The 26,622-nt window shown below is 43.6% G+C and overlaps 2 protein-coding genes across 2 annotated transcripts in view; both read left to right on the plus strand.

Annotated features, from left to right (window-relative positions):
* The first annotated feature begins 1,667 nt into the window (after positions 1-1,667).
* Positions 1,668-8,107, plus strand: LOC310807642 (eosinophil peroxidase-like). Its single transcript, XM_083674195.1, has 15 exons — positions 1,668-1,689; positions 2,593-2,661; positions 2,835-2,922; positions 3,160-3,344; positions 3,439-3,571; positions 3,769-3,898; positions 4,084-4,290; positions 4,519-4,873; positions 5,084-5,244; positions 5,371-5,629; positions 5,764-5,934; positions 6,291-6,528; positions 6,667-6,866; positions 7,044-7,094; positions 7,295-8,107. Exons 2-15 carry the CDS (start codon positions 2,595-2,597, stop codon positions 7,726-7,728), a joined length of 2,679 nt encoding a protein of 892 aa, XP_083530321.1. The 5' UTR covers positions 1,668-1,689; positions 2,593-2,594; the 3' UTR covers positions 7,729-8,107.
* Positions 8,108-14,932: 6,825 nt separating this feature from the next.
* Positions 14,933-26,622, plus strand: part of ebf2 (EBF transcription factor 2) — a gene marked incomplete at both ends in the record, with an annotated part of 26,389 nt that continues 14,699 nt past the window's right edge. Inside the window, 6 exons of the mRNA XM_083672915.1 lie at positions 14,933-15,066; positions 17,824-17,980; positions 19,758-19,821; positions 21,058-21,113; positions 21,209-21,282; positions 22,702-22,770. Of these exons, the coding sequence (XP_083529041.1) occupies positions 14,933-15,066; positions 17,824-17,980; positions 19,758-19,821; positions 21,058-21,113; positions 21,209-21,282; positions 22,702-22,770 (554 nt within the window). The remainder of the gene's footprint in view (positions 15,067-17,823; positions 17,981-19,757; positions 19,822-21,057; positions 21,114-21,208; positions 21,283-22,701; positions 22,771-26,622) is intronic.

The following is a 26,622-nucleotide window of genomic DNA, read 5'->3' on the forward strand; positions in this document are numbered from 1 at the left end:
GATCTAGGCGGATCTGAAAACAGAAAATATAGGCGGATCACATGGACATGTTCAAAGTTTTCCCATTGGATCCTAAAACTATATGTGTGTGTTGTCATGTCTGTGAACTCACCTGACGAAGACTTCTGTTTGAAGTCGAAAAGTTGTTTTGTTTGTTGCAGAATTAAAGCACTGGGGAGCATTTACTGTGTGCGGACCTTTTCTTTTTCTACATAATATTTTTTTACCTAGCACCGATTATGAAAGTTATTTTGGGATTTGTATATTACCTCTACCCTTCATTCTTTTGAAACATAACTTATCCACCCCATTCATCAAAGCTATCTAGCTTTGCAGTGTTGACAGGATTTATATTTATGTTATAAATGAACCACCACCATTGGTTTGTTGCTCTGGCATTTCTGTTGAACAATAGTGTGGAGGTGTGTGAAGTAAAACCGAAGCCATCAATCAGTCAATGGTGTGACTCATTATGTCACCCCTGGTTTCTTTGTACCTAGACTCTCCATGTCAAGATCCATCCTAATTACTGTATCTTTGCGGTCACTTTTGTTCTACATGGCTTTTGGGTTGCTCTAAGCATTTTGTAATAGGAGTTGTGGTCTGATGTCACAATTTCCTCCTCCACTATTCAAGCACAACCACAACACCCACACCCAAACACATGCATATACATGCACACAAAGGCAAGATGATGATGCAGTCAGTGAAAACAAACTGGAGAGTCCACATGCCAGTTCCTATGTATACACTATTGTCCATCCATTCTCCCCAAAAACAATTCAATTGAAGAATAGGAAATAAATAAGTGCACAAAAGCACAAATCAGTTGAATACCAGAAGCGTAATTTTTCTACATACATTATAGAGAATAAATTATATAGAACTGTAATAATCTGTACACCTGCATTGATCTAGGTGCCATGGGTTTTGGGTGTGTCGTGACTTATGCAACCACTTGTGCTTTTAGTGTCCATTGGGGCACTTGTTTTTCTCTTCTAGTCAGGCAAAGCTCTCAGAACACTATCACATCAATGTCTGAATCAAATCATGAGGAAGTTTGGAACATAATGCCTTGGCTTGTTTGTACCATGCATAACTTGCAGTGAACTGATGGATCCAGAAAATGTTGAAATGGAACACAGCTAAAGATCATCCATTTGTCAAATCAAAAATAAGATTTACCTGAGTGAGTTACCTTAAGACTGAAATCCAAGGGTAAAGTAAAGTCACATTCTAACAGAGGTGTTGGTTAACCTCATCATAAAATACTGCTTGAATGTAAAAGTAACTACTGAATATACAATACAGCATACAAATTAGGTTGACTCAATATTGATTCATTTGATGGGGAATGCCTGGTATTATCCATATGGACTCAAGCCCATGACCTCTGACAAAAGATGACAGATATTAGTGGTAGTAGAGTGCAGATAGATTGCGTTAATAGTTCTTGATAAACCACAAGATTAATCCTCAACTACAACTTGTATGTTTTTTCTCGTCCTAAAGGACAACCTGTCAAGCAAAGATGCTTCAGGTGAGGAGGAGGGACCATGAAGGAGGAAACACATCCCATTTTAAGTGCAGCTAAGAAGGCGTAAAGGTGGGCAGTACCTTAATGACAGCTCAACTATATAAGGTTGACCATAGAGAGGCACCTTGGTAGAGCAGATTTGGAGCCTGCAGGTAAGCACATGCTCATCACCTCTCTTTTTGTCTCTGGACTGAGTTTTTGTTGGATGTACCTTTTAATGTTCTGCTGTTTCGGCTGTAGTTGAGTGTCTTTGTCCATTTAAGGCTATAATTTGTAATATCATTTTGATTTTGCTGATCTTGCAAAATTGTGATGTGACGAGAGTAGACGGTCTTACTCCGCATCTAATTGGTTGATGTCAGAGTAAGGTAAAAGCTAGATATTGGACACATCTGAGCTGCTCCAAGGGAAAACAGATATACAGTGCCTTTGGAAAGTATTCAGACCCCTTCACTTTTTCCACATTTTGTTGTGTTATAGACTCAATTTAAAATGGATTAAATTAAAAGAATTTGCCATCAATCCACACGCAATACCACAGAATGACAGGCCTGGTCTTCATTGCGGATTTCGAAAAAGCTTTTGTTAAAGTGCGATTTTATTTACTGTTTATTTAGATTTTTTTTTAAATTTTGATTTAGATTTTATTTACATATGCCTTGACTTCGTTCCTTTTGGAGAATCCCTTATAAAAATGGGTTAGAGTTATGTATAACAACCCCATATGTAAAATAATTCATAATGGATACTACTCTGAGAGTATTGAACTGTCAAGAGGTGTTAAACAAGGTTGTCCATCGTCACCATATTTGTTTGTAATGGCCATCGAATTACTAGCAACGAAAATCAGATCCAATGATATGATCAAGGGGTTAGATATTCAGTGTTTGAACACAAAAGTGTCAATGTATGCGCATGATTCAAGCTTTTTCCTGAAGGAACCTGCAAAGGTTCCCAGAGTATGTTGTTTTAGTAGTGCTGCTACAGTATATACAAGTATAAGTGTTGCATGTTTGGACTACTTATGATGAAGGACACTGTGTGTGTGTTTTCAGAGATGAAACATATTCTGTGCCTTCTGGCCTTGGGCCTGTACCTGTGCCTGAAGAGCCAGGTTAATGCAGGTGAGTGACATCTTTCACACCTCTTACGTTCTTGAACTGCAGGGCTGTACACTGCAAAGAGAGGATAGAGAACAGATGTAACAGATACATTTGTGAAGTGCTTTTGTTAAGATGGACATAAACATGTAGATATCAGTTATAGAAATTGAGAGAAGAGGTTTTTTTCTCCCCAGAATCACACTTCAGCAGGGATTTCATCCTTAATGCTGTGAATGAAGCCAAATTAAGAGTGGACAAGGACTATGAGTACTCCAGAAAAGTGTAAGTGTGCAAACCCTTTGACATTGTCCATAGTAACCTGCAGGATAGTAGATGGCAATAACATACTTTTAATTGTACCAAAGATGTATATCTATTTAAGTGTGTATTTATCACATACTGTACCAGTTTCTTGATCACCATCCGTGTGTGTCATAACACGTGTGTTTCATTAGGAGAGGGAGTAGAAGGGTGTTGTCCTATACCCTCATTTCCCTGTTTGTCTCCTCTCTGCCATAGGAGCTTAGCACGAGTAAAGAGGAATGTGGCCAACCCTGTAGACACCCTCCGGTTGCTGAAGCAGCCAAGGAGGGACAGCCGCACAGCAGTGCGTTCTGCAGACTACATGGAGAACACAATCAGACTGATCCAGGAGAGGTCACTCCACAACCACCGCATTCAAAAACGCTCCCTCAATGCCACAGGTCTGTTCTGTTTTCCAAACACACAGTTACATCTTACCTGCATCAGTTTTATCTCCTCGTCACACAGCTCACTTACTATTGACCTCCCACACAGATCTGATCTCTGCTGAGGATCTGGAGACTATTGCTGATCTGGTTGGCTGCTCTGGCAGGGCCCGTCCCCCTTCATGCTCCGTCATCACCACTCAGAACAAGTTCCGCACCGCCACCAGCATCTGCAACAACAGGTGAGCCAGCCAAACTGAACAGCCACACATTACACCAAGGCATGTAAAGTATAAAGATCCCATTACATCAAAACAACAAAAACAAGGGAAATATCAATGCCCAAAATGTTAACATAATCCTTTATCCTTTAATATTCCTAACAAAACAGGCTTTGACATAAGTATTTCATATCTGGTTTACCTTCACCCCTCCGTAGGGCAAACCCTCGCAAAGGCTCCTCCAACACCCCTTTTGTCCGCTGGCTACCCGCCGAGTACCAGGATGGCATCTCACTGGCCAAGGGCTGGAACCCTAGTCTGCAAGTCAATGGCAACCTGCTTCCTCTGGTACAACAACAGTATCATAATTAACTACCAAATATCACATGATTATCACTAACATCCTTGCTGTCTTTAGAAGGGGTAGTTGTAGTGTCCACTTTTAACTTGTTCTAGTGAAGAGGTGAGCCTTGATAGTGCCTGTAATATTTTCAGCACTCTCACCAGTGTGATCCCTTTCCCCATCTCTCCAGGTGAGGGCAGTGTCCAACCGTATCCTGGCCACAGCCAATGTTGATGTGGAGAGTGATATGCTCTACAGCCACCTGGTGACCATGTATGGCCAGTGGCTTGACCATGACCTGACCTTGACCCCCCACTCCCCCAGCATCCGCTCCTTCAACAGCGGCATCAACTGTGACGAGAGCTGTGATCGCACTGAGCCCTGCTTCCCCATCACGGTCAGTGTCTTCCCCAAGACAGACACACGAGCATGCACACACACTCTCATTACACAGGACTCTACAGTACAGTACTACTACATACTAATTTTAAATGGCTTAGTACCAATGTCTTTTATTTACTTTTATTACAGTACTTTACTCCAAAATGGCATTACCAAAAAACTAAATGGCACTACCTTTTTGAGAAACCAATGTCCTAACTACTACCCTTCTCCCCTGAAATAGATCCCCAAGAATGACTCCCGTTTGAGCACCACTGAATGTATACCATTCTTTCGCTCTGCACCAGCCTGCGGCACAGGCAACACAGGCTACTTCTTTGGCAGTAGCAACGTGCGTCAGCAGATGAACACTCTGACAGCCTTCATCGACGTGGGCCAGGTGTACGGCTCCGAGGAGGTTCAGGCCAATAGCCTGCGAAACCTCACCAATGACAAGGGCCTGCTGAGGGTCAACACCCGCTACACCGACAATGGACGTGAGCTCCTGCCCTTCTCCACCATGGATGCCAACGTGTGTGCCAACCGCGCCCGCATCACCAACGACAGCAATGCAGAGGAGGTGCCCTGCTTCGTGGCAGGTGAGTGAAAACATAACATTCCATACAGAAACTTAATACACACCATTCTTTCTGTTAATAAGCCACTCAGGCCATTCCTCACGTGAGCATTCCCTAATGCACAGATCCACATAGTGTAGATTTGATATTTAACATAGGATGAATCCAACTGAAATCAACATGAATCAAAACCCCTAACTAAAGATAAAATATTGTATTGTTGTGTCCCAGGTGATGACCGTGCAAATGAGAATATTGCACTGACCTCCATCCACGTACTGATGCTGCGTGAGCACAACCGCCTGGCACGTGCCCTAGGCCAGCTCAACCCTCAGTGGACTGGAGAGAGACTCTACCAAGAGTCCCGCAAGATCATGGGTGGCTACTTCCAGGTGAGTTCAATGAGATGATGATGATATAATTCATGTTGTTACCACAATCACACCATTATTACATGTACACATGGCTCCCTGTTGGTGATCGGGTAATTGAAGTGTTGCCCTCCAACTGTCTCATAGGTCTTCACATTCAGGGACTACCTGTTCCACATTGTGGGCCCAGACTTCGTTGCCAAGCAGCTGTCAACCTACCCTGGCTATGATGAGAATGTGGACCCGAGCATCTCCAATGTGTTTGCTACTGCTGCTTACCGTTTTGCTCACCTGGCTATTCAGCCGTTCATTTTCCGACTGGATGAGAAGTACGCAGAGAGCACCAAGTACCCCAGTCCACTACTGCACAAGGCCTTCCTCACCAACTGGAGGATTGTCTTTGAAGGTACAACTCTCAGTGGCATTCACCTTCAGTTAACTTTCAACTCAGTGTAGATCCAAAATATTTGGTGAATATTATAGAATGAGAACTATATGGCTATATACACCTTGACAACTTGTGTATGCCTCTATCCGCAGGTGGTTTGGACCCAGTTTTGAGGGGGCTGGTGGGTCGCCAAGCCAAGTTGGCGACCCAGGACCACATGATGCATGACGAGCTGAGAGAACGTCTGTTTGAGTTTGCCAACAACTTGGCTCTGGACCTGGCTGCTCTCAACATGCAACGTGGCCGTGACCACGGACTCCCTGGTAGGGCCCTCTCTCTCTCAATATATCTGGCTCATCTATAACCTCTTATTTTTAGGGGACTTTTAATTCATAAATTAAACATTGCAAGCCGTGAAATGCCTTTTTTAAAGTTCTATAAATATTATAAAAACCCCAAAATTATTCTAGCTGGAAGTGATGATGGGCTGGGTAAAACAAGCTGGGGCGGGTCAGGCAAAACTATTTTGCCCAGGACTGTTTTAGGATGACTGTCTATATTTGACTTGATTTCCAAATCAATTAGCTTGATACAGCAACCTATTGGACAACCACCTTACACAGCTCCCCACATTGTCTGCTAAGATATCTTTATCCGCCTCCACTCGCTCATCTCTTAGGTTACAACAAATGGCGTGGGTACTGTGGGCTGTCCCAGCCCAAAACCCTGGAACAGCTGGCAGAGGTGATGAACAACACAGAACTGGCTAAGAACCTGCTGAACCTCTATGGAACTCCAGACAATATTGACGTGTGGCTCGGCGGTGTGGCTGAACCCTTCGTTCCCAATGGCAGAGTGGGGCCCCTCTTCGCCTGTATCATTGCTACTCAGTTCCAAAGGATCCGTCAGGGAGACAGGTGAGCAGGGGGAGAGTTGAGGCCAGCTCTGGTTCCATTCAGGCACTATATCAACAATATGCATTTCCAGAAAAGATTTAGCCCTGTCTATATCAGTAAGTCTTGTTTTAAAGTTAACACATTTTGTTTTTGTTTCAGATTGTGGTGGGAGAATGATAGAGTCTTCACAGAGAATCAGAGAGAATCTCTGAGGAAGTCATCTCTGGCTCGAATCATCTGTGACAACACTGGTATCACAGAAGTCCCTAAGAACCCCTTCCTGTACCGCCCCCGTGGGACTGGTTATGACCGCTGTGAGGACATCCCTGCCTTCGACCTCAGCCCCTGGGAGGAAAATGGTCAGTGGAAGGCTTCTGATATTATCAATATGTGGCATGCTGTTCTGTCTATAATATTACCAATGAGTGGCATATTGGTGTGAAGTAGTGTGCTCTCAGGATATAAATATTTGGTGAACATTTGGGAGAAAATACTCATATTAATTGCAATTTCTCATTGAAAATATTATGCACCAGGTGAAGGAGAGAAAGGACCACCAGGACTACCAGGACCACTAGGGCCAGCAGGTACCATGATCCCCTCCTCTACCATACATTATCTCCCCCATGAAAACTTACAGATATTATTTGTATGATTTGTGATATATTTCACTAGTAGAGCTTGATTGTTTGAGGCTAGCCCTAGTGATGGTTGATGCTATAACTATTAAAGACTATAATGACAGTAGTGTGATTCATGATTCATAACCTTGTGTCCTCACACACAGGACCCAGAGGGCCTCGTGGACTGACTGGTCCCCCTGGACCCCCCGGTTCTGTCTCTAAGAAATCTGCCTTCGCCATGCGCCTGGGCTACAACTACCCCAAACCAGGCAAGGCCATCGCCTTCCATGAGGTCATCTATAATGGACAGAACCACTATGACATCAATAAAGGGGAGTTCACCTGTGTAGAGTCAGGCGTCTACGAGTTTGAGTTCCATTGCACTCTGTACCAGAACACCGGCAATATTGACCTCATGCGCAATGGTGAGATGGTGCTGCACTCTTTCACTACCCAGCAGCAGGGCTACATCACGGCCAGCGGGAGCACGTTGCTGCAGCTCAAAAAGGGGGACAAGGTCTGGCTATTAGCTAACTTCGGTGGCAATGGCCTGACTTCTGACAGCTTATTCTCAGGACACCTGCTTTTCACTGTCTAGACGTCCCCCCACCCTGGACAAGCCGACATGTACAACCATGATGAAACAAAAGTGGGCCCCCTTATTTTCTAAATTTGAAACATGCTCTTTAATTTATGAAAATCTTAATCTCGTCAAGGGAGGGAATATCAATGCACTAGTTTGTTCTACTTGCACTGATCAGAGGAGAGAAGGAGTGGGAGAGTGCATTCAACATGTCTCTCCCTTCCTATCTCCCTCTGTTTCCTCCAGCTTCCTTTTTTTTCTTCAACCAAACCAACACTTGCCTGACAACGTTCTCTTTTGTATTTGTCGCTGTTCTAATAGATCAAACTCATCACATCAAAGAATTTAATATGTTTTGTATGCATTATTGATTTATAAATGTGTTTGTCATTTTCTTTGGCTTTCTTTGTTTTATATTAGTGTGCTTTGTTTTTCTCAACATGATATAAATTAGTTCATATTCAAGGTACTCATTATTTCATCACTCACCTACATACATTATAAGGTAATATATAAATGTTATATAAAATGATATCGGCTCAGCCTACTTTAAGTCGTGAACATCAAATACCTTTGTAAAGAAGGGGGGATATGAAGGACCATATAATAGATATAAGATTTTAGCTGCTGGTTTAGGACCAGTAGCAAACACTGCAGGTTGTCCGGTAAGACCTGGGAGGAGGCAGAATGTCCATGTTATGGAGATTTAATGAGGAATGCACACAAACATCACACAATGATGACCACTTTTGAGTGTGTAATCGATTCATATTCAAACCAGAGACCCTATAGAAACAAAAGATATTCATTCCGAAATCACATGAACTATTATCCTTGCACTCAGATGGACTCAATTCAGTTGAGTGACTTGTTTAAGACATTTTGGCATTTGAGCTAATTTTAGGAATGTCATTGCAAAGGAGGTGAATACTTATTGACTCAAGGCATTTCAGCTTTTAATTTTGAATTAATTAGTAAACATTTCAAAAAATGTATTTCCACTTTGACATTATTGGATATTTTGTGTAGATTAGTGACAAAAAACATCAATTAAATCTATTTTAAAGTCAGGTTGTAACACAACAAAATGTGGAAAAGGAATACTTACTGAAGGCACTGTATATACTGTATATGTCTATGGGCACAACTGACCAATTTAATGGAACACTGACCTGCATATTCTTCTGTATGCAGCCTGAGCTCTATAGGTTTACACCTACACTTTGAAGAGTATGAATTAGGTTGTTTGAGAGAAGCTTTGTATCCTAAGCAACCTGCCCAGTAGTGAGTACATGTTGATTGAAGTACAGTAGACCAACATACAGCACTATACAAGTATCAAAGCTGTGTGTTGGAAAGCGTTGTTTTTGCAAAGTTATGGGTGGTGGTGCTCATGTATAATTTCCTGTCTCACTTAAAACAGTTTTTGAACCTTAATTAATACTGGAAAGTGATCTGTTAAATTACAAAAATGTGATCCCATCACTATCATGCGAGACAATCCCATTAGAAAAGTAAAAACATGTAAGAACTAGGCTTATTCATAAATATGACAGTGGCTGACATGTTTGGATACGAAACAAAACTTCAACCACCACGCGAGCAACATGCAACTATAGACCGGTAATGAGATAGTAACATAATATTATGGATATGACCAACACAAATTGTGTTATTGGCTGAAGCTGAAGCTCTGTGCTGGCCAACTGTGTGGAATCTTCAGAGTGCTTTTCCAGGCAGTCAGCTCCCATGCTATTCCCACCCTATGAAAAAGGTCTGTGATCATCCCAATTCTCAAAATAGTCGTCCATCTGAGCCAAATTATTACAGGCTAATCGCCCGCACACTCCTCTTTATGAAATGTCTGGAAAGAATCATCAAGGGTCACATTATCAATCTAGACAGGTCTGGTCTGCCCGACTACCTGCATCCGTTTTATCTCCTCATCACACAGCTCATTCACTATTGACCTCCCACACTGGTCACCCCTCTGCTGAGGACCTGGAGGCTATCGCTGATCTGACTGGCTGCTCTCCCCCGTTCATGCTCCACCATCGCCACTCTGAATAAGTTCCGCATCGCCACCAGCGTCTGCAACAACAGGTGAGCCAGCCAAGCTGAACAGCCATACACTACACAAGAGTATCATCATTAACTACCAAATATCACATTATTATCACTATCATCCTTGCTGTCTTTAGAAGTAGTAGTTGTTAGAATATTTCAGCACTCGCACCAGCGTGATTCCTTTCCCCATCTCTCCAGGTGAGGGCAGTGTCCAACCGTATCCTGGCCACAGCCAATGTTGATGTGGAGAGTGATATGCTCTACACCCACCTGGTGACCATCTATGGCCAGTGGACTGACCATGACCTGACCTTCACCCCCACTCCCTCAGCTCCTTCAACAGCGGCATCAACTGTGACGAGAGCTGTGATCGCACTGAGCCCTGCTTCCCCATCACGGTCAGTGTCTTCCCCAAGACAAACAAGACCCAAAAAGACAGACAGAGCCCCTTTTATATATATTTTAAAAAGCCCTCTTGTTTGGAACATGCTCTTTAATTTATGAAAATCTTAATCTCATCAAAAGAGGGAATACACTAGTTTGTTCTATTTGCACTGATCAGAGGAGAAAAGGACTGGGAGAGTGCATTCCACATTTGTCTCTTTCTTCCTGTTTGCTCCAGCTTCTTTTTTTAACCCAACCAACATCAATGTCTGACATTGACATGTGAAAAATGTACTTAATCCTGTTCTAACGAATGTATTTGATATTGTTATTGGTCTCATCTCTTGAATGTAAGCACATTCATACAAAATATGAATGTTGTACATGCGGTAAAATGATAAATGTAATAATTATTTGTAGCCTATAGCTTCCAAGCGCCAGCATATTCACACTTAACCAATGGGTGGCGTAAGGGCTCCACCTTGCGCAATATCCAGCAGTTATCAGGTGGCGCATCCAGACATGGCTTAACGAATATCCCAGTCACCAATATTAGATCGAAGAACTAATAACATCAAATTAAGTCAATTCAGTTTTATAGTGGATCGGCCTACTTTTTCCGGTCAAACAGTTCTTCCGGAGGTGACGGCTGCATCGGTGACACTGGTGAGACCTTGCAAGTCTACTGCACACTTCTTGATTCATAGCCTATATCATATTGACTTGTAAAAGTGTGAATTCATGTACAAAGAACACGAGTAGGCTAGCCTAATAGGCTTCATGCTAAATAGTTTTATGAAAATATTTAAGAATCATGTTGGACTCTTACTGTGACTGACTGTTTTAGCATACATGCTCAACAGAACATGATTCGTTAGGGTTAATGAATAACACACTGGAATAGTACATCCTGCATACCTTACAAACAACACACAAAATAAGTAGGCCTATGACAATTCTACAGTAGCCTATCCAATAAAATTCATAACCTAGGCAAAACCTATTCCAACTGCCAAAGCAGGTGATGTAAAATATGTAGACTATTTCAGGCTGTTGGTCAACAAGAAGTTATTTCTTTAATTTGCGAACGTAAAACAAATACAATCTATTCCTGCAATGACTAGGGAGAGAGGATAACAGAAGACGTGGTCGCTCCACTTTAATTGTGGTTGCCTATTTTCCCCAGGGACAGGAGAGGCTTACTTAAATAAGTAAACAAATAAATGAGCGCAATATAGCGATCGATACGACGTGGTGGGCAGCATTAGCCCGCTGTTCTCTACGCAATGGATAGAGGGGACGGGAACCAGCTGCTGCGTCTTGGGCCATCCCCCACACGCCCCCCGTGACCTCCGAGGACCGACTGCCATCCTCAGAGAGTGGCGCTGGTACTCCCGTGGGAGCAAGGGAATGCTTGGAGAGGACGAGTGGCACACGATACCCTATTGTTCGCTTTAGCAGTCACTGATTCCTTGCCCCACCCCCCCTAAACACGCGCTGACCGTCTCGCTGGGTTAAATTGATTAGAAAAGCTTTGTCTCGTTGAAGGTGGTTGGAGTAATCCCCATTCTCGTATCTTTTCTAATATTACAAATGCAAATGATTTGTTTATTCGATATGGCAGCATGATTGCCCAAGCCTCCTGTTAAGTAGAAACAAGTTGTTTCTCTTTGCAGCTCAATAACTGTTTTGGACTAACTTCTGTGAAAACACAAGTCAATGCATTTGGTTAGTCCGTTTTAACTCCTGACAGCCAACTATTGACGGTGTTGCCTTCATCTTTCATCTTGCATGTATATACAAAGTTTGGTCGATTGATGTATTGATGCTGAGAACACTCTTCCTAATGCGCAAACTCATTGACATTAGAGTGGCGGAGTAAATGGATTGTTAGGACGTTTTTGAGGATATTTCAAGCACTTTCGAGGAGTCAGCTGTCCTATGACTTTATGCCGTACCTCATCCTCCTCGCCAATGGGCTTGTTTTGGGATGGAAACAAACTTTTTTAAGAGAAGTGGGAATTAATCTAGAGGCAATGGTACTCTGCGTAAAGTTATGTGGAGGAATGTTATTCCATTCGATTTGTGTGTTGCATTCTTCAGCATCTGTAGTTATTTAATGGTTTCGTGGTAAGCAGAGCTGTCAATCAAACGAGTCGAGATGCGGAAAGGGAGTATGGAACGAACACGGGAGGGGGCGGAGATTCAGTGGCAAGGATTCCGCAAGACGGTTCTTATAATTGGGGGAACATCTGACTCTGTCGCGCGCTGGCAGATGGTCGGTTGAGGCGGGATCGAAGGGGGGAGATTTACATTCATTGTTCAGACGCTCGCGCTCCAACCAGAGACAATAGCCACAGCAAGGCGCAGGGGATGAAAAAACTTTCCCTTTCAAATACAGAGACGGAGACGGAAAAGAACGGAAATTAATATAAAGAAAGTTTCTGGAATAATAAAAGCATTAAAACGTCAAAACTGTCAGTGTAGCCCACTACAATTTGTCATTCACATTTTTTATGCGAATCATTTTGTAGACCTAGTTTATGGTGCAAATAACATCAGTCAATAATGCGTCAGATGTGACACGCAATACAGTCAAATCAACCAATATAGCCTACTTTGTATACCGAGATACAGACGCAAACTGTCAAATTAACGTTACTATTTTGGTATTGTCATAATGGTATTGTCAAACTAAGGTTTTGGTAGATAGGCAGGCAATATGGAATGTATTGTTGGCGAGAATACTGTTTTGTGTGGTAAATTATGGCCAACAGTGATCTGAACATTGTTTGATATCAAAACTATGAGACATTTGTTACAGTTCCTTTATTATGGAAATGTTTGAGAGTGTTTGCACAGGTGTTTTATAACATACACAACCCGTTTAAGACCTTGCAGAATCTTTCACAATTATTTACACGTTAAGGTACTCATAGGCCGAAATGTTTTTCATTGCATTACATCAATCGTTCTCAAAGCAAATTGTATTCGAAATATTCTAAAATATAGGTCTAGTCCTATCTGTGAGCTTTGAATTTCGAACCCCTTTTTCATTTAAGTCACTGGCTGCACTTGCACGAACATTGCCTGTTAAGATTGATAGACCAACCAGACGACAATTGTTTACCATGACACTGATACGATGCCTCCTCAGAAATCACTGCTTTCAATCACTGCGCATTGTTTAGGGAGATAGAGCAGACAGAGCGCGAGAGCGTGGCTTGTTGAATAGCAGCCTTAATACGCGCCTGCCGGGTGCGCTCTTGTGTGTGTCTTCGATGACTCGACTTAAAATAGGCACCAAATTGGATATTCAGGATTGTTGGTCTAATACTTTTAAAACCCAGACTGTGTGAGCAGTATAGCCCCAACACCAGATTTGAACTAAATGTTTGCAAATAATCTTATGAATTTGTCATACAAATAAACTAACTGAATTTTAAACTTCAAACTGCATCCATGCAGCCGTTAGTTTTTTCTCCTCGGAATAACTGAGTTCAGTAGCCTACAGTTGTGACAACACTAATTGTGCCGCAGGCTATAAGCGGTATGTTTCTTATAGTGGGTGAACTATACAACTAGAAGTTCTAGAGTACGTTATTTGGCCTATAGGCTACATAACGTTATCATATAGCAAGTTATATGGCAGCATAGTTTAGTTTATGAAAAGGGTGAAGACAATATTTAGGCATAAAGCATGTCGCTTTTTACTTTGAACTATTCTTTGAACAAACGAAATCAAGGGAATCATAACGTAGCTTAAGGGTTAAGTTAGCCTATAACGTTTAGGCCTACAGCCTGTTGGTAGCCTCCTTTAACAGGGTCATTATTCACTGACATGCACTAATCATTTATTGGTGCGGCTAAATTCAAATGAATCACAGCTTTTGTTTTGAAGTAGCCTTTGGTTAATTGTCTTTATTAAGCCTCACAGTAGGTAGACCTATTAACCAACACATGTTACAAAATATGCCTAAATATATAGATATCTCCTATTTATAATACAGAAATAAAGTACAACATTGGTTACATTTCCATTGACGTTCTTAAATGGCTTTAATCAATAAATTAAATGTTCGTGCGATCTGAAGCACTCTTTGATCAGACTTGACTCCAGAAAAAGTTTCAAAAGACGCAATAGCTATTGGCTAGTATGCAAACCTGGCAGAAGTCCAACCAACGGAGGCATTTTACACCAATGAGAGCATCCATTTCAACAATCGGTCCCCCATATGGCATTGTAGCCCCTCCTCCATACTCTATCCCGGCAGAGGAACTCATTCATGCTTCAGGACAGAGGAGTATTACTGCAAGCTCTTTGGCCCTTACATTCGCGCAAAAGGTCTCTGTCAACTGTTTGATTCGATCTGGCCAATTGATCGTTAGGGTTGCTGTGTTCAGGCCTGTGCATGCATATCCTGTGACAGACTCCGGTTTGCATGAGTTCGTGTGTCCATCGAACAGGTGATCATTTGCAGTCGAATCGACGTTGGACGCTACCTTTACCTTGCGCTTGGACAATGATTGCTGTTCACTGGGAGATACCTTTCTGCTTACTTTTCACCCCCAAGTCTGAATAGGCTACAAGGAAGGGGACAAGTACGCATTTACTTTGGGCAGCTTTTGAAACCCCATTCGTTCCAAGTGCTCTTATGAGATATATCAGCAACCTAGACGGACCTTCAGTTATTTTCCCAAAGTGATATTTATTCAGAATTTTTCCAAAGAAATAAAAGAACATCTTTTGGTTTTAGTTGAATTTTAAATGTACGGGATCCAGGAGCATCTGATTAGAGAAGTCAGCGGATTAAAAGAAAGAACGCTTGGAGAGGAGATGGATCCGGTCCGGTCCTGGGTGCGAAATGTTGGAGTTGTGGATGCGAATGTAGCGGCGCAAAGGTACAGTACCACCCGGAATATATAGTTGTTCTCATACCTAATATAAGGCACCAGGCTATAAGTAATAATAATGTGCTTCAGGCAACTGCTCGGCATAATATTGCGCTTGTACGAAATTATGGATTCATGGTGATTACTTGGTCCTCACTCGATTTACTCAGGCTTTATCTCTGATTAATTGTACGACATTATTAGCCTACTCTGCAGCGATGACACTATGCGCACAATGACTGATTATAAATGCAAAAGCTTACGTTGAGGGAAGTTATCTTACGTGCATGCATGATCACCATAAAACTCACCCATGCAGCAGTCACATACTTCCAATGACTTGTTGAAAATAATGCGCATGCTGATCCTGTGCAAACTCATCGACCCTAAACTTCTCCAAACTTGGGGTGAAACGAAAAAGCAACAGGTCGCTACTCGAGTTAGTGGTGCCAGCCGTAAAGTTGACATTCTGTAAGAAAATTGCAAGCGGCCCAGCCTGGCTTTGTCTGCGATGAGAGCTTGGCGTGTCCAGGGTGCGCGCTGTCAATAGCAGGGGGTGGCGGTGTCACGAGCCGCATAAAAGGGTAAAACAAAACACAACAATAAAACAAAACCGCATTCTGTCACGAAGCGTCCGCCCGGAATAATGTTATCTTAGTGGGGATCGCCGCTGGCCGTTGATGGGACGCACATCTAACGCTTTTGACGGTTTATTGTCTGGAATTAAATCCAATAATCTAAGTCATTAGATTTTTATATCCCCAACCAAACGCTTATTTATCATACATCAATAGGCTGCTATCACGACTAATGTTTCTTATGACAATGTAAGAAATATGATAATAGCCTAATAATAACCCATGATAATGAAGAAATAGGCCTAGACATTCGTCCTTATATGTGCAAATACAATATTTAGTTTCAGCCAAACATTTAAAGAAAGTTGATTTCGTTCAGAGAAGTGCTCAAGTGCACGCACATTTCATTAGGCCTAACAATATTTTCTGTAAACGTTTTTTAACTGTCTTTTTCGCTCACCGTTCATCACTGTTTTATTGGCCTACGTTTATATACGAGTATGTGAAACAATTGCAGTTCATTAGAATGTTATGAGAAAATGAGGCATAGGCCAGATATTATTTCAATAAGATCAAAGAACACCAAAAGGCAATAAGGCTAACAATATAGCCTATTTTCATACTGTTGAACAACCGAAGACAAGTCATATGCTGGCAAAATATCAATATCGACAGTCAAAACTTAACTTTGTTTTAAAAGATGGAAAACATTTCCTGTGATCGCGGGGACTGAAGTGATCATAAAATAATTGTCTCATTATGTTAATCATCTTATCTTATTTTAATACTTTCAATCACAACATACTTTGTATGTTAGGTCTTTTATATAGCCTAAGACCTATTCCTGCCAATGTAACACGATTCAAGTTACTTGTTGAAAATTATTGACTAATTATTATAGGCTATAATTCGATTAATTCTATGAGTTATAGACTATAATTCGTGTAAACTGACAAAAAATTGGACTGGATATTTGAACTTTCCCTGAAAACATGGATAATAATGATATAAGATATTTTAACAGTTGGTTGCACGTCAGATGTGCAACTCAAGGCAGCGTTTCCTTGGGGTGAGCCCGTGTATCTGCTAAATGGACCGCGGCACAGGCACGCATCCCCACGAATGTAATTTGCTAGGTGTGGTGCACTTAAGACAATCTAGGCTAGGCTGCCTTCAATCATTTACTGTGCTGGAATAGATTATGCAAGATTTAGACCCAAATAATGTGATAACTATCCAAACTTGATGTGATCTGTTGCTATTGCTAAGGTCATTTGGCCTAACGTAGGTCAATATGAATTTCAGAATAACTTTCCAAGTACCTAAACTTAAATTCGGTTTTATTTGAACGAAAACATCTTCAGATAGGCTAATATTTCGCAGAGAACCCGTTATACTCCCGTTATACCTCGTAGCCTACAGTGAGAGGCGAAGCATTAACCATCACATGTAATTTAAAGGCTGCAGGCCTTCAGCCTTAACGCTTGGAGCAAGTCAAACTTTGACCCTTTAATTACATAAACATTGCAAGCAGTTCATGCAATTGCTGTTGACACTTTTGTGCCTTAAAAGTTGACAGATGGGTCAACATTTTGATATCTTTCTGCCATAGATAATTCTTGATTTCCTATGTAGGTCATGCATATAAGTTAATTACACCTCATTAGTTGAATACTTTTTAATAACCATATTGTACAATTAGTAAATAATCTTATTGAAGTCCATGCTTTAGATTGTGACATCAATTAGGAACTAAATCATATTTTTTGATAGTTCTTTTAAGTTATTATAGTTAAGTTATTATTATTATTCTAGTTATTTTTGTTACAGTAGTCTCTATACTGATAAACCTATGAGTACATTTTTAAACAAATTTCCCCCACAATGCCTTAACTAAACAATTAGATTTCCAACTTAGCATCTAATGAAATGTTATTGAATAAAAGATAAGTCATTATCACTAGAGAACAATTTTTTCATAATACTTCAGAAAGTATTTCTCAGCACTCAAATGTCATGTCTCACTAATCCTGTATTGGCTCAGTCACCTACCCGTTACGTGTTCCTTTGTAACCAGTTATCTATACATCTTTCATAAGTGATTGATATCATACTATAAGAGCTGCAGGAATGTGATAGGATTTGAATGTATAGTGTGTGACCTGATTGTCCTCTCTCCTGTCCTCAGTGGGGTAGCTCTCTCCAGAGCCCACTTTGAGAAGCAGCCCCCCTCCAACCTCCGCAAGTCCAACTTCTTTCACTTTGTCCTGGCACTCTACGACAGACATGGGCAACCTGTTGAAGTGGAGAGGACTACCTTTGTGGACTTCGTGGAGCATGATAAGGTGTGTGGGTGCGTGTGTTTGTGCGTGCGTGTGGTTGCTTGACTCTGTGAGCGTAGGTTTGTCTGATCTAATGCATGCGTTTCTCCATAGATGTCTTCAAATCTCAAGTCACAAATCCCACAAGTTGCTATATATTAAAAACATTTTGAGGCTGTGATTACCGAGTTGAGATGGTAGCTCCTCAAGTTGAAATACCCACACCCACACCATGAGCAGACCAAAATGTAGACACAAACGGTAGCAGGACATTGCTGTGTATTCCACAACCAGGAACTTGACCTTCCACATTCCCTATAAAGCTGAGCATATCGAACAGCTGACAGCTATATGTTTACACAAGCTTCACTCTCAATAAGCCTGGCTGAAAAAGAATAACTAATGACTAATTAGCAGCCTGCCTCATTAGTAGGACATCACTTCTTTTAAAAAATGCAAATTATGCTTGCTTTTCTTAAGTTATACTGTGAACAAATCATCAAAGTCTCCTTCCCTCCCGCCCCCATGCACTAAATACTGCTGTGGGGTGAATTCCTCAGGTCAGACAAGGGGCCAAAATAAGGAGAGGAAGAGGTACATAGTGGCGGTCAGATCAAGAGAGAGAGGGAGAGTTTGGAGAGAAACAGAGAGACAGACATGGAGAGGCAGGGGAGGGGTAGAATGCCCAGGGTGGGAGACTTGTGCCCAGTGTTGATGGATGTTTTTGCCTTGTGGTTAAACCCAGGCGGGGAGTGTGAAGCCTGTGGTCCAAACTGGTAACAGCTCTCTCCTCTGAGAGAGAAAAGAGGACGGTGTCCTGTCAACAGAAGTTCAAACACTGTTTTGTTTTACAGAGTGAGAGGGAGGGAGACAGGGCTCCACACTGGGGCGGCAGGGCTATTGCCAGGGCTGAGAGCTGTCAGTATTTCCCCCAGTGCCACACACACAGGGCAGGGCAGAGTGATATGACGGCTGCAGAGGAGTTCATTTTCTGCATGGTTACCCTGGCATCTGTTTTTGTTTTGTTATTATTCAGAGGTAGAACAGTGGTAAGGGAAATAAATGTTCCTCTGTGTATATTTGCAAAACACTGTGTCAGTTTCTACCATCTCTCCCTTTCTATCTCAGTCTTAATCTTAAGTGTCTTTCACTTTAGTTCATCTCTCTTAATTTTCCCATTTCTTTCCCTCCTCTCTAATCTCTACTTTTCTCTCAGTCTCTCTATTCCTGTCTCTCTCTGCTGTGTGATGCCGACTCCCTGGGTTATTGGACCAGAGAGCATTCCTTTGAGACCAGTTAGAGAGATACTAGGAAAGGGAAAGAAAGAGAAAGAGAGGGATAAAGAGAGGGTGGTGGAAAGCCAGGGGGAAGGAGGGATGGAGGAAGGGAAGTTTCTTCGTCAAGGTCGACTGCTGCTCACTCTCAAAGCACTGGAGTAGTTTCCACTCGCTAGAATATCCGTAGAGAGAGCATGCACGCACAAACATAGTACATATTGTGTTTGATCACAAGGCTTTAGGATTTGACATTAGACATAGCAACAGTTCAACATCTAAAAAGAGCAACCAACACAAGGTTAAGTACCCAGCTCAGGAGCACAGCGTAGGGTCCCACAAGGGGTTGTGAGCCTGCAACCCTCTGATCCCAGCACCACTCCCAGGGAAGGATGAGCTGTAGGATTAGAAGAGCCTGACTGTGCTTAACTCTGCCTAGGGATGCCCAGCTGTACTTAAGTGTGCTTAACTGTGCCCCCAACGTGCTCAACTGCATGCCCTGCATCTGTCTGTTGTTTCATTCTAAGGAGCAGACGGGAGAAAAGACCAACAACGGCACGCACTACAAGCTACAGCTCCTCTACAGCAACGGTGAGTACATCTCCAAACCAGCATGGGTTCACATAGGAGCTTAGAGTCAGTGGACACTCAGGATTTGATGTGTGAGGTTTCATGTCTCTAGATTCTTTGAGAGTCCAGGAGACATTCCTGGGTGTCACCACCTCTGAATGTCCTGAACCAGAACACTAACCAATCACCATGGCCGGCATCATAATGGAAAGGACTTACCTACCTCCACATTCTTTAGAATTATCAGAAGAAAAGCCCTCTTACTCTCTCTCCTCCCTGCCTTCTCCCCTGCCTCCCGTCCCACTTTTACTCTCTTAGCACTAAATATCTATCTGCTCAGCCCATCACTGAGTTCTCTGAGCCCCAGATTTAGCTGTGTGTGTGAAGCTGCTTCCGGGCCCGTAAACGGGGAAATGAGGTACATGGTGCCCCCCATGGTGTCACAACATCAGATAGGGGATATGGAGAGAGATTTCGGCTCCCATGAGCCTCTGCTGCCCCTCCTCCGCCATCGCTACAGCACCCATGGGAGAAAAGATAAAAGACATGTACCAGATCGACCCCCACACACCCCCACGATATGTACACACACACACACACACACATACACAAGCACTCACACATACACCAGCACACGCACGCCTGCCTCTGCACTCCCCCACCCCAAGCAATATCAAAGGCCTCCCGATTGAGACTTTGATGAGAGGAATACGTTTTAAAGCAATACTGTGCAAAGCCTTCATAAAAACAAAAACCTTGGATAAAACCTGCTGCTCTAGAGAAGCTAGTCATTACATGAGGTTTCCCTGTCCTGTGTGATTCACAGCAGCAGGGAACTAAAACCAGGGGATTTGAAACAGCCAGGGGGTAAAGGTTCAGGTGTTCTGTAAAAGCAGGCAAGGAGGCACTCCATGTCAGCTCACACAGATACATTCTAAAGCCCTCCTCTGCTCCTCACTCATTCTCTCTGGCCTTCCATCAGCTACAGTACCAGTCAGATGAGTCTCCTTCCTCTGGGTTGTGCCTTATTGGTCTGAGGTCAAGGCAACTGTGAAAGAGTTGGACAGTAATGAACATTTTGACACTTACTCTACACACTGAGCCATATGGAAATTAATGGCCTTTATGAGAATTAAATCAGACAAAAACTTGTTTGGCCCAATGCATGTCTGATCACTGTCCAAACATCAACACTGTTATTGGCTTGAAAGGGCCCTCTTTGTTTCCTCAAATGATTCTTGATGTGTTTGTGTGCAGGGGTTCGTACGGAACAGGATCTTTATGCACGGCTTATTGACTCTGTCACCAAACAGGTAAGGACTTTGAATGGATTTGGTCTGCTAGTACTAAGAGCTTGATTGATTGCACATGAAATCTAATTCCACATCACTCTCTCCCTCTCTCTCAGCCTATAGCGTATGAGGGACAGAACAGGAATCCTGAAATGTGCAGAGTTCTGCTTACTCACGAGGTTATGTGCAGGTGAGTCACACACACACACACACACACACACACACACACACACACACACACACACACACACACACACACACACACACACAGGGAGGAAATTACATCCAAAGAAATATCCATTACCTCCTGTCTCTGTGCTTTGTCTTGATGTGTCTGACATGTGGTTTTGAGACAACGTACAGTGCTCCGCGATTTGAAAATAAAACTAGGGTTGCACTGGAAATATAGCCGTTCTGTCATCAGCCTTGTTACAGTGTGAGCCCCCTGCTGCCTTCCACTGTAGCCCCCCTTGTCGCAGCCAGCTCCTGTTTCTGTCTGGAGCTCCATTGAGTTGGGGGGCCAGACCCCCTTCAACCGCAACAGAAACACATTAGGGAATAATCAGCCCTCTTACTCCTTACCTCTATAACCTATCCCAACCTGTACCCGTAGCCCATAACTTATACATGGCCATGGGTCCACATAGGAACATTGTTCAGATTTAGAATAAGAATTGTAGAAGTTTCTCAGCAAAATGAGTTCTATTGATTAGTGTAGAAGAAGAGTTTGGAGTATAAGGCTATGCTTAGTCAGTGTTGTTTTGGGGGTGCAGAAGTAGAGCAAGAGAGAGACAGAGGGAAGGAGAGAGAGTGGTGTGGAAGTGGGGCAGTGACCCAGGGTTTGAGGGCAGTAGGGGGAAGGAGAAGGGGGATGGGGACAGGGGGAGAGGGGCTAAGACTGAGTGGGCTTTGCCATTGTGTAGCCAGCAGATGCCCGAATGTGACTCACAGCTGGCTAATAACAGAGCCGGGGAGGCAGAGGGCAAGCATCACAGCTGGGGAGTGAGGCCGTCTGACAGGGGGGCGGAGGGGGGCAGGGCAGGGCCAAGCTGGGACACGAGAGGGGTGAGGCGAGGTGTAGGGGTGGCAGATGGTTAGGGGTGGGGGCACTTTTGTTATGCAGCGGAGGGGACTTGGAGGGGGGGCTGGGGGGCCAGCAGGCTCCACAGACAGGACTGCTGACGAATTGAAGGATGCTGGGAGGTGGGGTGGGTGGGTGTGTGTGTGTGTGTGTGTGTGTGTGTGTGTGTGTGTGTGTGTGTGTGTGCGCGCGTCTTAATGTGTTTGTCTGTGTCTGCGTGTGATGGGGTGGGGGTTGAGTTTGATTTTCAAAATCAATGTGACAGATTGCCAGGCTGGCTTTTCACTTTTGAATGGTCTCTCTCGGTTTATATGGTTCGTCGTTGTACCTTTTCTCCCCCTTTCTTTTATTCCTTTGTCTCTTTTTTTTCTCCCGTCTTTTTTGTCCCCTTTTTTAGTTTTCTTGGATCTCCAGTGACTGCAGTGCAGCCTGGGAGTTTGAAGGGAGTAGAGAAATGATGGGTTCTGTCAGGCTGTCTGAACTGACTGTGTTGTGTTTTGTTTTTGTTATTTCCACACACGCACACAGCCGCTGTTGTGAGAAGAAAAGCTGTGGGAACCGCAACGAGACGCCCTCTGACCCGGTCATCATTGACAGGTAACAGCACCTGACACCCGCTGACACAGCCCTAGTCATGTTAAACACCTTGTCTATGTTCATCACTTCACTCCCATTGTGTCCCAAACTGTCCCTCTCACATGCCTGGGATACCCCTTCCATGCACACAAAAACTCACACAAGCATAAAGGTCTCAATGCACATGAGCATTTACTCACGCATCAAACTTCCTGTCCAACCACTGCTTACTGAGAGAGAGAGAGAGAGAGAGAGAGAGAGAGAGAGAGAGAGAGAGAGAGAGAGAGAGAGAAAGAAAGTGTGAGAGTGAGTTTAGAGTGACGGCAGAGACCCAAATCTGTGCTGTTCCTGTGATGAGATCTCACAAATCAGCCGTTGCTTTTATGGCCAGTAAAGACAGAGGCCCCAGTGAGAGAGGGAGAGTTAGACAGGGCAAAGGGAGGAGAGGAGGGGCCAGGGGTAGTGTTTGTGTGCGTGCGTGCGTGCGTGCCTGCCTGCCTGCCTGCCTGCCTGCCTGCCTGCCTGCCTGCCTGCCTGCCTGCGTGCCTGCGTGCGTACGTGTATGGGGGAGTCTGAACGTTATGTGTGAATGGGTGTATGCGTGTGTGTATGTGTCTATGTGTGTATGTTTGATAGCTCACCCTCCAGGTCTGTGTCTCTGTGCCAGCTGCTTTTAACGGAGCGCACCCACCCTGTGAGTGTTTATGACACTGAGGCATGCGTCTGCGCTAGTTAGCATCTCTGCAATATACCTGTCAATGCTAATGTAAGCGTCTGGGTTTGGCAGAGCCTGCACTAACATATGCAGAAATATATCTGAGTATTCATCAATCTGCCTCCAATGTCTGTCTGTCTACCTTTCTGTCGGTCCATGCATCTTAATAGCCACCTGTGACCACCCCCCCCCCCAGCACTTGGTTGACATTGCATGAAAAGGGAATCAAAATGTGTCAGAATCATGAAAAGTTAGGGTCTATCACGCCATGTGAGGGCTAACATGTAGTTGATGTTATCTCCTGACAGCCAATTATCAGGCTTTAGAGGAGATGACTGTTCTTAATTGGCATGTGTAGAGGGCGTCCACGTCCCAGGGATTTGGGAAGTCACACAGTGTCGGCCTGGCATTAACCACTGTGATAAATGCTCATAAGCGAACCTGATGGAGAATAGTTTCTCTGTGATGTCATCACTCCAAACTTCATCGCCTCATCCCTCCCCCCTCTCTTCCTCTCTCTGTCTCCAAAACACACTCACTTCATATGTCACAGTTTTCTCTCTCTCTCTCTCTCTCTCTCTCTCTCTCTCTCTCTCTCTCTCTCTCTCTCTCTCTCTCTCCCTCTCTCTCTTTCTCTCTCTCAACTCTCCTCTGTTCGAGCTGGCTGGCTGTTGACAGTGTGTCTCAGAGGATCTCTGCTGAAGATAGTTTTCATATAATGGAAAAATTGGGCTGTTGTCTTTCTGGATTTTCCCAGAATCTCAAGGAGCAGCTGTGTTTCTCGTTGAGCGCATTACTTTCCCAACAACCCCCCTCCTCTTCCTCTGTCTTCCATAGCTAAACCTTTCCAAAGATTGTTCAGAAGTAGTGTGGGGGGCTTGTGAAGTGGGGGATCTATATCCCTGTGTGAGTCTGTGCAGACTGATGCTGGTGCTGTGAGGATTGATTTAAATGGGATCGTTGACCTACTGTACCCTCTAATCACGTTGGGCATATCCCGGCCTGATAGGGGCTTTTCCCTCTTGACAGGCCAATGGAATCCGCTCCTGGGGGAACAGCCTATTAGCAACTATGTAATTTGCGATAAGCTGGTGGAATTTGCTGCAGTGTTGCACTGTGTCCTTGTAGAAATCCCAACTTTCCTTTTGGGGATTTATGTGTGTGTGTGTGTGTGTGTGTGTGTGTGTGTGTGTGTGTGTCTGTGTGTGTGTGTGTCTGTGTGTGTGTGTGTGTGTGTGTGTGTGTGTATACAAAAACATTGTTTTTTGTATACAGTACATGAATGAATGTTTGTGTGCATGTGTGCATGGGTGTTTATTTACGTATGTATATGGATGGATGTGCAATTGTGTGTCTGTGACCCCTAGCCTGACCTTTTCCCCCCATCATTGCTTGGGGCCTAAATTATTCATGTGTGTGTGTATGGTGGGGGAGCGGCCTGTTTCTGTGGCTGCAGTAATCAGCCTCCTGCTCCCAGCCCCAACACCTGTTCTCCAATTAACATGCATCGTGCTGGGGCCCACCCGCTCCTACAGCCGCACCATTACTCTCTCTCTCTCTCTCTCTCTCTCTCTCTCTCTCTCTCATTCTTTCTCAATTTTTCTCTATTCCTTTCTTTCTCCCCCCTGTCCCTCTCTCTCTTTCTCTCTCTCTCTCTCTCTCTTTCTTTCTCCCTTTCTCTCTCCTTCTTTCTCTTTCTCTTAATTTCTCTCTCTCTCTCTTAATCTCTCCCTCCCGGCTCTCTTTCTTCCTCTCTATCTTTTCTTGTCTCTTTTACTCATAACCATATTCTTACTTTTTCTCTCTCTATCCATATCTCTCTCTCACTAATTCAACCCTTATCTGTTCGTATCCCTCATGCTCCCCATCCCTCTCTCTCCCCCTCCCTTTAGCCCGTCTAATTTTGCAATAATTAGGCGGTGTCATTAGGACACCTACCCAAGCACATGGGAGTTTGCAATTCCCCAAACGGCCCAAACCCCCTCTTTTCTAATCTCCTTTCCATATTGTTTCGTTCCTCACCCCCCCCCCCCCCCCCCCCCCCAATTCCCCCTCCTCCCTCTCCTGCTGCTGCACTCCCTCCTTCTCCCTAATCCTGATTTGAGTGAAAGGGGAGAGAAAAGATCACAGCTGATCCATAGGGAAGGGTGGAGGGATGGAGGGAGGGAGAGGGCAGGGGGGTTGGAGGTGGTGGCGGGGAAGTCAGGACTGGGAGATGACTCCTTAAGCTGCACTTTTGTCTCTGCCTGATTCAGGGGAAAACACTGACCAGCATCATATTGCTTGAAGTGACTCCTGTTTGTTTTCCTCTCACTCATTCACTGACTTTCTTACCCACTCATACTCTTGATGGGACTTCCTTGTTTGGAGGAGGTCACTTATCTTTGATTGATGTACTGACTGATTGATGGATTGATTGATTGATTACTCTATGCTGCCCATTTCAAACCATCTTCACTAATTATCCACACATGTGACTGCAGCATTTGAATGCTTTGTTACTAAAAGGGCTCATATTTAATTTTCACAGTATGTACTCCACAGTTGTACACCTTTTCATATGCTGTTTTTAACAGGCCTTGCGGTACAGCTGTTGCATTGTCTGATGTAGATTATTTTCTCACAGCTGACCAAACTGATGCCAGAACCTCTCCTTTGCTTATCTGAGGTGTTCTCCTCTATCCATGCAGACACGTCAGTTAACAGTGGCATTATTGGCATGGTGACCCCTGACCTTTAGAGAACTATATAACTATATGATGCAGAGCTGGCCTCATTTATTAGAGAACCATGCTTTACAATGAAGACAGGCAGATGTCAGTATTAGTGTTTGGAGGAATGAGGAATCTGCAAGGGTGGAAGGGGGTAGGGTTTGAGTGTAAGAGCCAGGTTTTATATTTAGCTAGAAGGTTCGGATCAATACATGGTCATAAGGAAAGCATGGAGGGATCCATTGTAAGGCCGGAATACCATGGTAGGAGGGGTGTGTGTGTGTGTGTGTGTGTGTGTGTGTGTGTGTGGGGGGGGGGGTGATCAATGGCAAGCACTATCTCACTAATTGATCGTGTTTTCAGGAGGGGTCTTTTTTAACAAGCCAACGCTCTTAGAAAAGAGGAATAATCAATGGGAATTTTCCAACATTGTCAATATCGCTTTTC

This window comes from Argentina silus, assembly GCF_951799395.1.
Source record: "Argentina silus genome assembly, chromosome: 7".
Lineage (NCBI taxonomy): Eukaryota > Metazoa > Chordata > Actinopteri > Argentiniformes > Argentinidae > Argentina > Argentina silus.